At 48.5% G+C, this 12,934-nt stretch overlaps 2 protein-coding genes across 4 annotated transcripts; both read left to right on the top strand.

Annotated features, from left to right (window-relative positions):
• The first annotated feature begins 724 nt into the window (after nucleotides 1-724).
• MRPS34 (mitochondrial ribosomal protein S34) lies at nucleotides 725-5,854 on the top strand. 3 transcript variants are annotated; one of them, XM_015406399.1, is made up of 4 exons: nucleotides 725-976; nucleotides 1,811-2,134; nucleotides 4,257-4,299; nucleotides 5,159-5,854. In XM_015406399.1, the coding sequence occupies exons 2-4, from the start codon at nucleotides 1,817-1,819 to the stop codon at nucleotides 5,437-5,439; spliced, it is 642 nt and encodes a 213-aa protein (XP_015261885.1). In that variant the 5' UTR covers nucleotides 725-976; nucleotides 1,811-1,816; the 3' UTR covers nucleotides 5,440-5,854. The 3 variants fall into 3 exon arrangements, with proteins under 3 accessions (XP_015261885.1, XP_015261884.1, XP_015261886.1); XM_015406398.1 differs by having other exon boundaries at nucleotides 726-895; XM_015406400.1 differs by lacking the exons at nucleotides 725-976; nucleotides 1,811-2,134 and adding an exon at nucleotides 2,632-2,951.
• A 3,513-nt stretch (nucleotides 5,855-9,367) lies between these two features.
• LOC107106272 (nucleoside diphosphate kinase 3-like) lies at nucleotides 9,368-12,934 on the top strand. Its single transcript, XM_015406393.1, has 4 exons — nucleotides 9,368-9,452; nucleotides 10,616-10,746; nucleotides 11,798-11,910; nucleotides 12,634-12,934. Exons 1-4 carry the CDS (start codon nucleotides 9,368-9,370, stop codon nucleotides 12,749-12,751), a joined length of 447 nt encoding a protein of 148 aa, XP_015261879.1. The 3' UTR covers nucleotides 12,752-12,934.

Below are 12,934 nucleotides of genomic sequence, written 5' to 3'. Positions count from 1 at the left end.
TGGTGTGGGTTGTGGTGGGGGGGGGGGGGGGGCCCCCCCCCCCGCCGAAATTTTCAGGAAGGTGCTCAGCCCCCCCCCCGGGAGCCACCCTTGCTCCTAGCAAAGCAATGCCTCTGGCCCAGCCCCAGCCCCCCCCCCCCCGAAATTGGAAAGTCTACCAACCTCATTTCAGCCCGCACTATGAAAAATCCTTGCCCCTCCACGCTCTCAAAACAAGACCGGAGAGCGGACCAAACCCCTTCAAATCACTGAAGACATATTGCAGCTATGGACGCCCCTTCACCCTAACAGAAACCCTGTGCACGCCAAAAACCAGCAGCTGCATTAAAAGGGAGATGTTTTAATATTTTTTGTACCCCCCGCCCTGCACTCCTTCCCTCCTTCTGCATTCAATCAGCTAAAATAATTAAGCCCAGAATATAGAGGTACGGGAGAAGACTCGGAACTACACATCTCGACACTTCCGCTCCCCTTCCAACGCAAAACACAACCAGAAAACCCCCCTTCCCGCAAAGTGCAAAAGCGTAGAAATGACGCCACTCTTAGCCAAAGCCGGCTTTCACGAAGGACCGGAAGTTAATATCATTCTACTTTTTCTTACCTCTTGGGCTAAGAAGCTTGGTGCACCTTTATAAACTGACCCTGAAGAAACTTAGCCTACCACCTCGGATGTTCCGTTCAGCGCGTCACTGATGGCTCAGACCGGACAGTACGCAGATAGATAATGGAAGGGAGGCGGGAGAGCAATAGTGTGACTGAAAATCTTAGCCTCTGCGAAATGTGTTTGTTTCATTTTGAAAGGAGCGGAAGTGTTGTCACCCGGACAATACAGTGGGTCGTACCATCCTTGCTCAAACTACTGGAATAAGCGAGGGCTGCAGCGAGCGATTAGGAGGTGAGAATCCACGATTAAACCGGGGGTAGAGTTGTTGCTTAGTCTAGTATCCCCGATACTCGTGTGCAAAGAGACTCTTTGGTAAGTACTGCTAATTTTAGGATCATGCTCTCTGGAATGAGTAAAGCTGCCTCGGCCAAAGCTTCCTCTTAAAAATATAGAATATGGGTAGTGCAGTATTAAAGTGATGTAAGCCCTTCTGAAATCAATGGACTTTAAAAGGTACAATTCTGTTTAGGAGTGCACCTCTGTTGCCAGTGGTCACTCTGCTGCTTGGGAACCAAGAGGGAGATGAACAATGAACATACATTGGGAGACCTTGAGACAATCACACACACTTAGCCTAACCTACCTCACAGGGTTGCTGCTTGCATTCTCACTCAGATTTTTTTATTCCTAGTTCTTTTGCTCAGTGTTAATTGGATGTTCTCTAATGTATGATTACGTTTCTCTTTCTGTGATCTGCCCTGGGTCGTATTGAGAAAGGTGGGTATAAAATGTAGGAGAGGAGAATCATGTAAGCTGCTCCAGGTCTCCATTGGGGAGAAGGGGGAGTGTATAAATGAAGTAAATAAGAGAACCATGGAGACAGGGGGCAGCTGTCAGTTTGGTGTAGTGGTTAAGTGCATGGACTCTAATCTAGGAGAACCGGGTTTGATTTCCCACTCCTCCACTTGCAGCTGCTGGATGACCTTGGGCAAGCAATAGTTCTGTCAGTGCTGTCCTTGAAAGGGCAGTTCTTTCAGAGCTCTCTCAGCCCCACTTACCTCACAGGGTGTCTGTCGTGGAGAGGGAAGGGGAAGGGAAAGGTGTTTGTAAGCTGTTCTGAGACTCCGAGTGAAGGGCGGGGTATAAATCCAATCTCTTCTCCTTCTTCCCAGCATCAGTCTTATGTTCCCTGTTGTTGTTCCACAGGCAGCCATGGTTCGCAAGAAACTTTACCGCCCCATTGCAGCCATGGCTAAGAAGATCCGGGAGTACCGGGCATTGAAAAACCGACCCCGAGACTCCCAGCGCTTTGCCCTGGACTATGAAACCATGACCCGTCCCTTCACAGGCAAGCGTCTACCTGTGTTGGCTTGGGAGGATGTGAAGAATGAAAACCGGCTATTTACCCTGCTGTGCAGGCTGCATCATTTTGGCATTGGGCGCATGGTGACGCGCAAGTCCTGGTTGTGGGCATTCGAGGAGCCGTGTTATTGGGTCATTACCAAAGTGAAAGTGGATTATACAGCTGAGGTGAGTGCTGTTTGCAGGCAGGCAGTGAGGAAGGATGGGCTGGGGCCTCAGAGGATAGCTTTACTTTTTCTTCTGTTTGCCACCATCTCTTATACCTTTGGGGACAGTACTTGGATTTCCAGAGTGGTGGCAGCCTCTTCCTGACACATTTAATTTTCAGCATCTCTAGTAGCAGATGACATTGAAGACCCCCCTGGAAGAGGTGCTACCGGTCAAGATTAGACAGTACTGACCTTGACAGACCAGTGGTTCACCATGAGAGAAAGCAACACCACAATGTTGTCATGGTTCAAGAGGGGATCTGAATCCTGCTTTCGGTCCAACTGCTACAGAACTAGCCCTCTATATTAGCCATGTAAAGAAGGTTTCTGCAAAGTACATTACTGCTTCTTTTACTTATTTATTTATGTTATTTATGGTCTGCCTTTTATAAATCCAATCTCTTCTCCTTCTTCCCAGCATCAGTCTTATGTTCCCTGTTGTTGTTCCACAGGCAGCCATGGTTCGCAAGAAACTTTACCGCCCCATTGCAGCCATGGCTAAGAAGATCCGGGAGTACCGGGCATTGAAAAACCGACCCCGAGACTCCCAGCGCTTTGCCCTGGACTATGAAACCATGACCCGTCCCTTCACAGGCAAGCGTCTACCTGTGTTGGCTTGGGAGGATGTGAAGAATGAAAACCGGCTATTTACCCTGCTGTGCAGGCTGCATCATTTTGGCATTGGGCGCATGGTGACGCGCAAGTCCTGGTTGTGGGCATTCGAGGAGCCGTGTTATTGGGTCATTACCAAAGTGAAAGTGGATTATACAGCTGAGGTGAGTGCTGTTTGCAGGCAGGCAGTGAGGAAGGATGGGCTGGGGCCTCAGAGGATAGCTTTACTTTTTCTTCTGTTTGCCACCATCTCTTATACCTTTGGGGACAGTACTTGGATTTCCAGAGTGGTGGCAGCCTCTTCCTGACACATTTAATTTTCAGCATCTCTAGTAGCAGATGACATTGAAGACCCCCCTGGAAGAGGTGCTACCGGTCAAGATTAGACAGTACTGACCTTGACAGACCAGTGGTTCACCATGAGAGAAAGCAACACCACAATGTTGTCATGGTTCAAGAGGGGATCTGAATCCTGCTTTCGGTCCAACTGCTACAGAACTAGCCCTCTATATTAGCCATGTAAAGAAGGTTTCTGCAAAGTACATTACTGCTTCTTTTACTTATTTATTTATGTTATTTATGGTCTGCCTTTTGAGACTCCATATGGATTGCCCAGTGTAAGTCAATATAATCAACAGGATGGGACATCCAATAAGCAATGTAATAGGATTAGGATCTCAGAAATCTAAGACAAACCTGAAACAAAGCATGACATAACATGACGTATTAAACATATTAAACAAAGCAAAAACACAGTAGTACAGTCTACAGTCCCTATCCCTTTATCAAAGCATCCTTCTGAACCATTTTGTTACAGTATAGTGTAAAAAAGCACTCCAGAATAATTCAGTTTTGCATAATTTGCTGGGAAACAGGTCTGGCTTCATAAGATGGGAGCCACAACAGAATATGTAAGTGTATGGGCAGTTGCTAATTTTGCCCATTTGCAGCGTGGCACCTGCAAAAGGCCATGCTCAGATGAGTGACCCTATTGTAGTGGAGCACAGGAGTACAGGCAGTCTCACAGGTATGAAGGGCTTTATATGTGATAGCCAGTACCTTGCATGGAACCAATGGAGTGACTGCAGAATGGGAGTAATATGCACGCTCCACCTTGCTCCTGATAATAGCCAAGCTGTGGTTTTCCGCACCAACTGGACTCTCCAAGTTGACTTTGAAGGGAGACCTATATAGAGTGCATTACAGTAGGCTAGTCTCAGTGTCACCGTAGTGTGAATCCAGGTGACCAGATTCACCAGGTCAAGATAGGAGGTCATCTTGTGGGCTAGACTGGGTTGGAAGACAGTGTTTTTGGAAGCGGCATTAACTTGCTTCTCTAGCAGTAATGCTGGGACCAGTATTTTCCCTGGTCTCTTCACCAAGTCAGAAGAGGTCAGCTGAAACTCATCAGAGGTGGGAAGAAGAATGTGTTCAAGCTCTCTTTCTAACCAACATTACTTCTGTTACAGAATATGGATCATGGGCAAGCCTGGGGATATCGGACATTCAGAGGTAAGAAAGCAAACATGAATGCCACACATGCATTCATGGAGAAATTTTAACCGAGCTAGAGCCAGGGGTCCATCATTTTTCAGCCTCGACCTTAAGAAGCGGAGAATATTGAGTTTTCATCTAGTATTGGCCACAGACTTTCAAGCCTGTTGTAAAGGCTAGAAATATTTCTTTAGCCTAGGAAAAAGCATTTTATGCCAAGTACCCAAGTCTCCGTGTGTCCACTGGTGGTTTCACTTTGGTGGAGTTACAGTACCTCTCTGTTGTGTGGGTGCAGGGTTCACGCGATGCAAAGACGACAGGACACAAGTCTGCAGGAAGCTGTCTGAAGTTTTTCACTCCCCAGCGTTTTATTTTATATCTTTCTTCCCCCTTCTCCCTCCCTCTTCCTCCGTAAGGGAAAATTACAAGCATTCGTTCAGAGCTTGGAATGTGTTGATTCCAAGCTCACAGCTCCTTATCTCCTTCGCAACAGCCAAGGCCAAACTGACTGCATCATCAAGCAGTACCTCATGCTCTTAGCACACAAATACTTTCGGGTTCCCAATTTCCAGGCAGGAGAATAGTGGATCCATCTGCACTGCTTTCCTACACCTCTCAGCTAGAACGGCAATGCCCAAAGTAATCAATAGCAAACCGCTTAGCCAGGTTTCTTGTGGGAAGCTGATGTTGCTTTGGCGGGAGGGCGGGATAAAAATCTAATAAATAAATAAATAAATCACTGCTCGATTTTAAAATGGCAGGAATGTGAAATGGTCTACCATACTTCAGAGTGTATCATTATGTGAAATGGTCTACCATACTTCAGAGTGGATACACTCTGTTTGTAGCTTTCTTCATTTTGCCTGTTTCTTTGCAGGCAGGACAAGCGACGAAGTGAAAGAAATCCCCAAGGTCATGTACCATGATTGGCGCATAGTTCCTAAGCATGAGGAGGAGACCTTTAAGAGATGTACACCAGTGGAAGAAGAAAGCGTACAGTATGTCCCATACCCCCCATTGCTGCGGGCCATGATCCTTGCTCAGAGACAGAAGGAAGGGAATCTGGACACAGAAGAGCCCATGATCGACTTGAAACGTTTTGCTGCCCTCCGAAAGGAGCACTCTTCCCAGAAGCAAATGGAAGGGACACCAGTCTGACAATCTCAGGATGTCTTCTGCGTTCTTTCTATTACGTTCATTTTCTAGAAAATTACACCAAGAAAAACATCTTTAATACTGTGGAAAGTACATCATGCCAAATCTCACCGTATACTAATTCTGCTCAACGTGTTGAATGCTGTTATGAATCAATGTGACTCTGTCTGGACATGCTAGTTTACCTGCTCAGACCATGTGCTTTTGACACCCATGTTCATTGTTCGAAATAAGACCTCTTGATTTTAGTGAGACTGGCTCCCTGGCCAGCTATGTCCAGCATTGCAGTGAGAACAACTTAATCTCCCAATGACTAGAGTAAAGCAGTTTTCGTAGCTGCTAAGAAATTCAAGATTAACTTTCTCCGTTTTTAATTGAGGAGGAGGGTCAGTTATAACTTTCAAATATAATAAAAGTAGCCATGCTTGATTTTGCTGGGATCCTGCTTGATAACTGTGCTATGTTTAAGACACTTTCCTTAGAGGCGTGGCCCTCAGTGTTAGCACAAACCCTATACTTCATGTGCAACTGTGTAGTGGGCCAGTTTACAAAAAGATGTCTACGGAAACATCAGGGCAAGTGTGGGACCTTATTTAAAACATTTTTATGCTGCCTTTCCACTCAATCCGAGTCCCCAAAGCGGTGCATATAAATAGGACAATATGCCACACATATCCTTATGAGGTTTCTATGCTCTGGTCTTGTCCTGCACTCCACCAGGCTAAAAAGAAACTCTTGGAAATGGGGTAGGGTGAATGCGGAGGCAGATGTTGCCTCCCAGCACTGCTAGTCCAAGTCTTGCTGCTTGTGTGTAATGGAGGTTCCCTTGTCACCATGGCTAGTAGCCATTGGTGGACCTCTCCTCCCTGAATCTGACTGACCCCCCTTTTAAAGTTCATGGCCATCCCCACTGTCAGTTAATTCCACGATTTAATAACTTGCTGAGTGAAAGAGTACTGTCTCTGTCTGTCCTGAATCGATGGTCCATTGATTTGACTGTACATTTCTGCAGGGCTTTTTGTAGAAAAAGCCCAGCAGGAACTCATTAGCATAATAGGCCACACCCAACAGCCGAAACTCATTAGGATATTAGGCCACAACCCTGACAGCACAGCTCATTAGCACATTAGGCCACACCCCCATGTTAGCCTAATATGCTAATGAGTTCCTGCTGTTGGGTATGGCCTATTATGCTGATGAGTTCCTGCTGGGCTTTCTCTACAAAAAAAGCCCTGGGGACAGCCATGAACTGCAAAACTGTTGGAGCCACGCGATAAACTGGCGATGCTGCAGCTCTTCATTTCTGCAGACGGAGCCTGCGCTTAAGGGCGTCCGCCCGCCCATTTTATATTTAAAGTCCCACTGAAACCCAAGCCTTCATCTAGGACGGGAAGCACTCTGCGCACGCACAGGAGCTGTCGCTTCACCCATCGCAAAGCTTCCGCGCTACATCCTGATCGCCGCTGTGCGTTCCTGCCCAAAAAGAGCCCCGCATTTCTGACTTCTAATATTATAGGGGGAGGGGTCTGTATCCACTTTCTCCACCCTGGGCGGGGCCGCGGGGCGGAAACATTCCCCCCAATACAAAGGATGCAAGAGTTGGCGCTTTGCCCGGGACATGAAAAGACGAGCCGAGACGGGAGGGGTTTCCAGGGCAGAAGCAGCGCGCGCGGAAAGTCCCTCCCTCTCCATAATTTATAAACTTCTATCATGTCCCCTATCATTTTCTGTACTTTTTCACTTCTACAATATGTTTTCCTGAGATACGGCAACCAGAACTGAATGCAATACACTCCCAATTAGGTTACACTACCGGGCATTACAATACTGGACGTTTTGTTTTCTCCCTCTTTCCTAATAATCCCCAGCACAGAGTCTGCCATTTTCGCTGCCACCTCACACTGAGTTGACATTTTCACAGTGCCGCACCGACAAGCTGATTCTCCAGCTCGTTTCTTGCCAGTTCAGACCCCCTCAGCATACTTGACAGCTGGGTCTTTTGTCTTCCAGTGTACATAGTCTTGCCCTTCTGTATCTACTCTCCTTGGGGCTCTTCACAATCCACTTTGTGTCATGGAAGCCTCTCATTGGCGCTTGATGGTCAGGGAAAGGCACCCTCTGCTTGGAGACAGATCCATTGGATGTGGTAGTGCATTTTTACCGCCCCCTTCCTTCAAGGGATGGCACCCACGGTTCTCTCTTCCCTCTTCCAAGTAAGCTCAGGCTGAGAGAATGGGCCAAGGACATCCAGAGAGCTCTCTTGTCAGAGTCTGATCTCCCATTGAGCACTCCTTACCAGGGAAAATTCTTTTTTCGTTTGTATCTGACAAAGCTGATACCTTGGAGATTGTTGTTGGTCTTTAAGGTGCCACTGGATTCAAATTTCACTCTGCTACTATGCACTTAGGAGCTGCGGTGGCTCAAGTGGTTAAGACGCTGAACTGCAGGCTGTGGAAGGTCGGTAGTTCAGCAGTTCGAGACCCGAGTGTGCCGCAGGACGGAGTGAGCTCCCGTCTCTAGTTCCAGCTCCTGCCAACCTAGCAGTTCTAAAGCAAGGAATTGCAAGTAGATTGCAAATAGGGTACCACTTCGGTGGGAAGGGAACAGCGTTCCGTGCACCTTGGTGTTTAGTCATGCCGGCCACATGACCACGGAAACGTCTTCGGACAGCGCTGGCTCTTCGGCTTTGAAACGGATATGAGCACCGCAACCCTAGAGTCGGATTTGACTGGCTTTCGAGCAAGGGAACCTTTACCTTTTACATTACTATGCACTCACAGGGGTGTCAAACAGTACAACACAGGATCCCCATGCCAAGGGAAAGTTTATTATTCATTTCATTGCATCTAATTGCTTTTCTCAACAATACTCAGGCGGAAAACAAAACTGGTGAAAGGGGGATGCAATAACTTTAAAAGTATAGCCTAAACAGGGCAACAACTGTGTACTACCAAGATTAGAAAACAGCAAGGTCCAAACAAGGTAATGGGGACAGCCATGAACTGCAAAACTGTTGAACCACGCAATAAACTGCCAGTGCTGCAGCTCTTTATTTCTGCAGATGGAGCCTGCGCTTCAGGGCGTCCACCCGCCCATTTTATATTTAAAGTCCCACTGAAACCCAGCCTTCCTCTCCTAGGACAGTGATGGCGAACCTTTTAGAGACCAGTGCCCAAACTGCAACCCAGAACCCGCTTATTTACCGCAAAGTGCCAACACGGCAATTTCACCTGAATATTGAGGTTTTACTTGAGAAAAAAACAACTCATACATTAACATAAGAGGATCCAAACAAAGTAAGGAAAGCAATCCCAAATGCTTTCATTGACTTAAAATTATTTGCTTTCATTGACTTAAAATTATTTGGCAGATATGGGTGCCCAGTCCAATGTTCCCTCTAAGCTATGGAGCCCTGTGAGCAAAAATTCTCCTTTGTGAGCTACTGGCATTAAAGTTGTGAGCAGGAGCTTTGGCTGCTGCATCAATTAGTTTGCCCTGGAGCCATCCCTTCCTGAGCTAGGACAGAAATGTGTGAGCCGGAGGCTAAAAAACTGTGAGCTGGCTCACACTGACTCAGCTTAGAGGGAACACTGGTGCCCACCACAGAGAGGGCTCTGAGTGCCACCCGCCACCACAGTCCCTAGGAGGTGAAGCACTCTGCGCACGCTTCACCCATCGCGGGGCCGCGGGGCGGAAACATTCCCCCCAATACAAAGGATGCAAGAGTTGGCGCTTTGCCCGGTGCATTTGGCTGCCTCAGAGGGCACAGCTGACTGAGTGCGCAATCCCAAATGTGTGCTTACCTCTTGGGTGCAGTTTTTGCTTCGCCACGCCCCCCCTTCCCCTCCATCTCACTCTGCCCCTTGCTCCGGAGAGGCACATGCGAAAGTTCGGGAGGTGAGCCCCCTTCGACAGTTAAGGAAGCACACTCATGGGTTTCATTGGGTTAGGAGGGGAGCACACTAGTGCGAGGGTGCACAGGGTTGCTGACGTCGATCTGTGTGTTCTTCCCTCGCGTAAGGTATACTTCAGCAGGGCTCCTTTTCTCCCAGCCTCCTTAGCTTATGTTTGCCTGGAAGGCCACCTCCGTTTCGCTCCTTTTCGTTCCCGCCCTCGTGGAGCCGGCGCCCGAGGGGACGGCCTAAAATTTGTCGATGACAAATGTGTGAGGGACCCCTCAGTGCACAGATCAAGTGTGTTGCAAAGTTCTAGGTGGGAGTTCTGGAATTGTAGCTAATCTCCACCCTACAGAGATCAGTTTCCCAGAGGCAGTGGCAACTTTTTTTGGGGGGGGGGCGGACTCCACGCCGTCACTGCTCCACAGAAGTCATTCCTGTTTTCCAAGCATCACCCCCAAATCTGCGGGAACTTTCCAGCTCCTGCCAACCTAGCAGTTCGAAAGCAAGAAATTGCAAGTAGATAAATAGGGACCACTTCGGTGGGAAGGGAACAGCGTTCTGTGCGCCTCGGTGTTGAGTCATGCCGGCCACATGACCACGGAAACGTCTTCAGACAGCGCTGGCTCTTCGGCTTTGAAACGGAGATGAGCACCGCAACCCTAGAGTCGGACTCGGCTGGCTTTCGAGCGAGGGAACCGTTACCTTTAGTGTGGCTCCACTCGTTCTGAGTATTGTGAGGTGACCAGAAACCCAAGACCAGACCCGCTCTGTCATTTTTGTCACTCGTTTGTCCCTATTGCTCCCCCGCCCACCCGCGATGTGTTTTGCTCTCTCTGGTAGTTCCAGGTGGAGCAAAACACATGGAAAGGGGGGGAGGGGGGACCCAAAGCGACAGGGACAAAGGAGTGACACAAACCACAGTGCGGAAGTGGCCTTAAACAGCTCCCATTTGCTCCTCAGTGGGAATCTTTCTTGTCCTAGATCCTCTTGTGTTTGCGGTCCCCTTTTTTCACCTTCTTTTAAAAAGAGACACTTTCAGACCAAGAGCTGCCTTAATAGAGGTAGTGCCAGACCTAGAATCTCTGCTGTCCATATGTGTATAATGCAGTCTGCACATGCTTAGAGACACTTCCTATGTTTACAACTGGAATTCTTAGCATCAGAAACAGGCTTTGAAGTTGGGCTACCAGATTCTGAGGACTCAGCTCTGGCTCGAGGTCACAGCTGGATGCATTCCAAAACTGGGATATGTTCCTAAGGCTCTTCTCCTCCTTTTCCAGCTTACACGGGTGTCAATGAACGCACCTTCCTTGCCATCAAACCCGACGGGGTGCAGCGGCATCTGGTGGGTGAGATCATCAAGCGCTTTGAGAGGAAGGGCTTCAAACTAGTGGCCATGAAGCTCATGCAGGTAAGAACAGCCAAACCAGCCGTCCCTCCCCCTCTGCCAAGACCCAATGGGAGGGGCATGGCCTAGGACAGTGATGGCGAACCTTTTAGAGACCGAGTGCCCAAACTGCGACCCAAAACCCACTTATTTATCGCAAAGTGCCAACAAGGCAATTTAACCTGAATACAGGTTTTACTTGAGAAAAAACAACTCAAACATTAACTTAAGATGATCCAAACAAAGTAAGGAAAGCAATCCCAAATGCTTTCATTTACTTAAAATTATTTGGCAGAGAATTTGACACTTTAATGTATTTATGTGTGTGTGCATGGTATGCACACCGACATATAAGTGCAAGTCCATAAGCACTTGTGTCCTGGTCTTTTTTTTTAAACAGCAACAGTGCATGGGGTGGGAGGGGGGAGTGACATCATCATGAGGGCCAGCCAGTCAGAACTGGGAACTCCTGTCTTCCGCCGTCCTCTGAAGTTGGCTCAGTTTCATGTTCGTTGCATCGATGACACTGTCTAACCATCTCACCCTTTGCCGTCCCCGTCTTCTTTGACCTTCAGTCTTTCCCAGCATCAGGGTCTTCTCCAGGGAGGGCTCCCTTCTCATTGGGGATAGAGGTGACCAGAAAAAAGCTCACAGGAAAAATGCCCAAATGGAAAAAATCCCACACATGTGGGCTTCTTTCCATGTGGGATTTTATGTGTATGGGCTTTTTTCCATGCGGGCTTTTTTCCTATGAGTATTTATTTATTTATTTATTTTATAGTTTCGATTTCTATACCGCCCTTGACCCCGAAGGGTCTCAGAGCGGTTTACAGAGGGTATAGATACCAATTAATCCTAATCTAGGGCCACAATTCATTTTTGGGAAGGGGCTGCCTACCGGCACCCAGCGGTGACCGTGGGCTTTTTTCCTAGAACCGGGTGTAGAGGACCAGGCCCAAGACTGCTGGATTTCACAGGGAATCAACATTTTCCCTCCATGTGTCAGGTTGGCAAAGGGATCCAGGGCAAAACGTATCCTATCAAGAGAACTACCGTTCCTCTCCTCTTGCTGCAGGTATGGCAAGGACTAGATGTGGTGAAAACCGCTCGCATGATGATCGGAGAAACCAACCCTGCCGATTCCAAGCCCGGAACTATCCGAGGAGACTTCTGCATTGACGTCGGCAAGTGAGTGTTCTATTGTGAGAGAGTCTGAAACGATGAGGGTAAAGTGAACTCTCTGTGCCAGATCATGTGGCCCTTGTTGCCAACTTTGTTGTAAGGGGAGAAGAGACCAGGAAGGGAGGAAGGCCTGTTGGCAGAGCAAGCGAGCAGCCTTTCATCGAGGCCTAAGGAAAGAATTTAAATGGGGAGAGAGCATCAGCCGAGATTTCCAGAAAGTGACCGTCTGTGGCAATTGACACAGGGATGGTCCACAGAATGATCTGAGGCCAAGCATAGATAAGCATATGGAGCAGAGGTCCATCAGTGGCTATTAGCCACAAGGTATAGATAGGGGCTCTGGGGCAAGTGATGCTCTGTCATCTTGGTGCTTGGGGGGGGTCAACAGTGGGAGGGCTTCTAATGTCCTGGCCCCACTGGTGGACCTCCTGATGGCACTGGTATTTCTGGCCACTGTGTGACACAGAGTGTTGGACTGGATGGGCCTTTGGCCTGATCCAACATTGGCGTCTCTTATGTTCTTATGTTCTAAAGGGCGAGAACCTTCCTCCGTGCCTAGCAAGTGACAAGCAGCAGACCTGGGAGGAGCCCCCGGAAGCTGCTTATATGGGTTTGCCATAGCAAAGCGACTGTGCAAACAGAGGCCGAGATCTAGTGGTGTCCCATTTTCCAGGGGGTTAGGGGATACATCCCGCTCGCGCAACTGAAACCTTTCACCCTTCCACACAGGAACGTGGTCCACGGCAGCGATTCGGTGGAGAGTGCCCAGCGCGAGATTGGCCTCTGGTTCCGCAAAGATGAAATGACCTGCTGGGAGGACAGCACAGACCACTGGATCTACGAGTAGGAAGGGGGAATCTCCGGAGCGCTGCCCCTTCCGCCGTTTGCTCAGAGTGACTGGAACAGAGGGGAAAGGGGAGAGGATGCTGGATCTGGAAGCACAGATCTCAGCCCGCTGCAACAAACACTTGATTCCCTCCCCATCATAGCATAGCTTTTTGATGCAACACTTGAGTGGGATCCCGCTGCT

The sequence above is a fragment of the Gekko japonicus genome, unplaced genomic scaffold (genome assembly GCF_001447785.1).
Source record: "Gekko japonicus isolate JY-2015 unplaced genomic scaffold, Gekko_japonicus_V1.1 scaffold2968, whole genome shotgun sequence".
NCBI lineage: Eukaryota > Metazoa > Chordata > Lepidosauria > Squamata > Gekkonidae > Gekko > Gekko japonicus.
Note: the sequence above shows the minus strand (reverse complement) of the source record. Positions and strands in the feature narration are given on the sequence as shown.

Coding starts and splice junctions, on each gene's coding strand:
- MRPS34 (XM_015406399.1), top strand. CDS start 1,817: ATGGTTCGCAAGAAACTTTACCGCCCCATTGCAGCCATGGCTAAGAAG. Junction 2,135..4,256: donor AAGTGGATTATACAGCTGAG/GTGAGTGCTGTT, acceptor CTTCTGTTACAG/AATATGGATCATGGGCAAGC. Junction 4,300..5,158: donor GGGATATCGGACATTCAGAG/GTAAGAAAGCAA, acceptor GTTTCTTTGCAG/GCAGGACAAGCGACGAAGTG.
- LOC107106272 (XM_015406393.1), top strand. CDS start 9,368: ATGGGTTTCATTGGGTTAGGAGGGGAGCACACTAGTGCGAGGGTGCAC. Junction 10,747..11,797: donor TGGCCATGAAGCTCATGCAG/GTAAGAACAGCC, acceptor CTCTTGCTGCAG/GTATGGCAAGGACTAGATGT. Junction 11,911..12,633: donor TTCTGCATTGACGTCGGCAA/GTGAGTGTTCTA, acceptor CCTTCCACACAG/GAACGTGGTCCACGGCAGCG.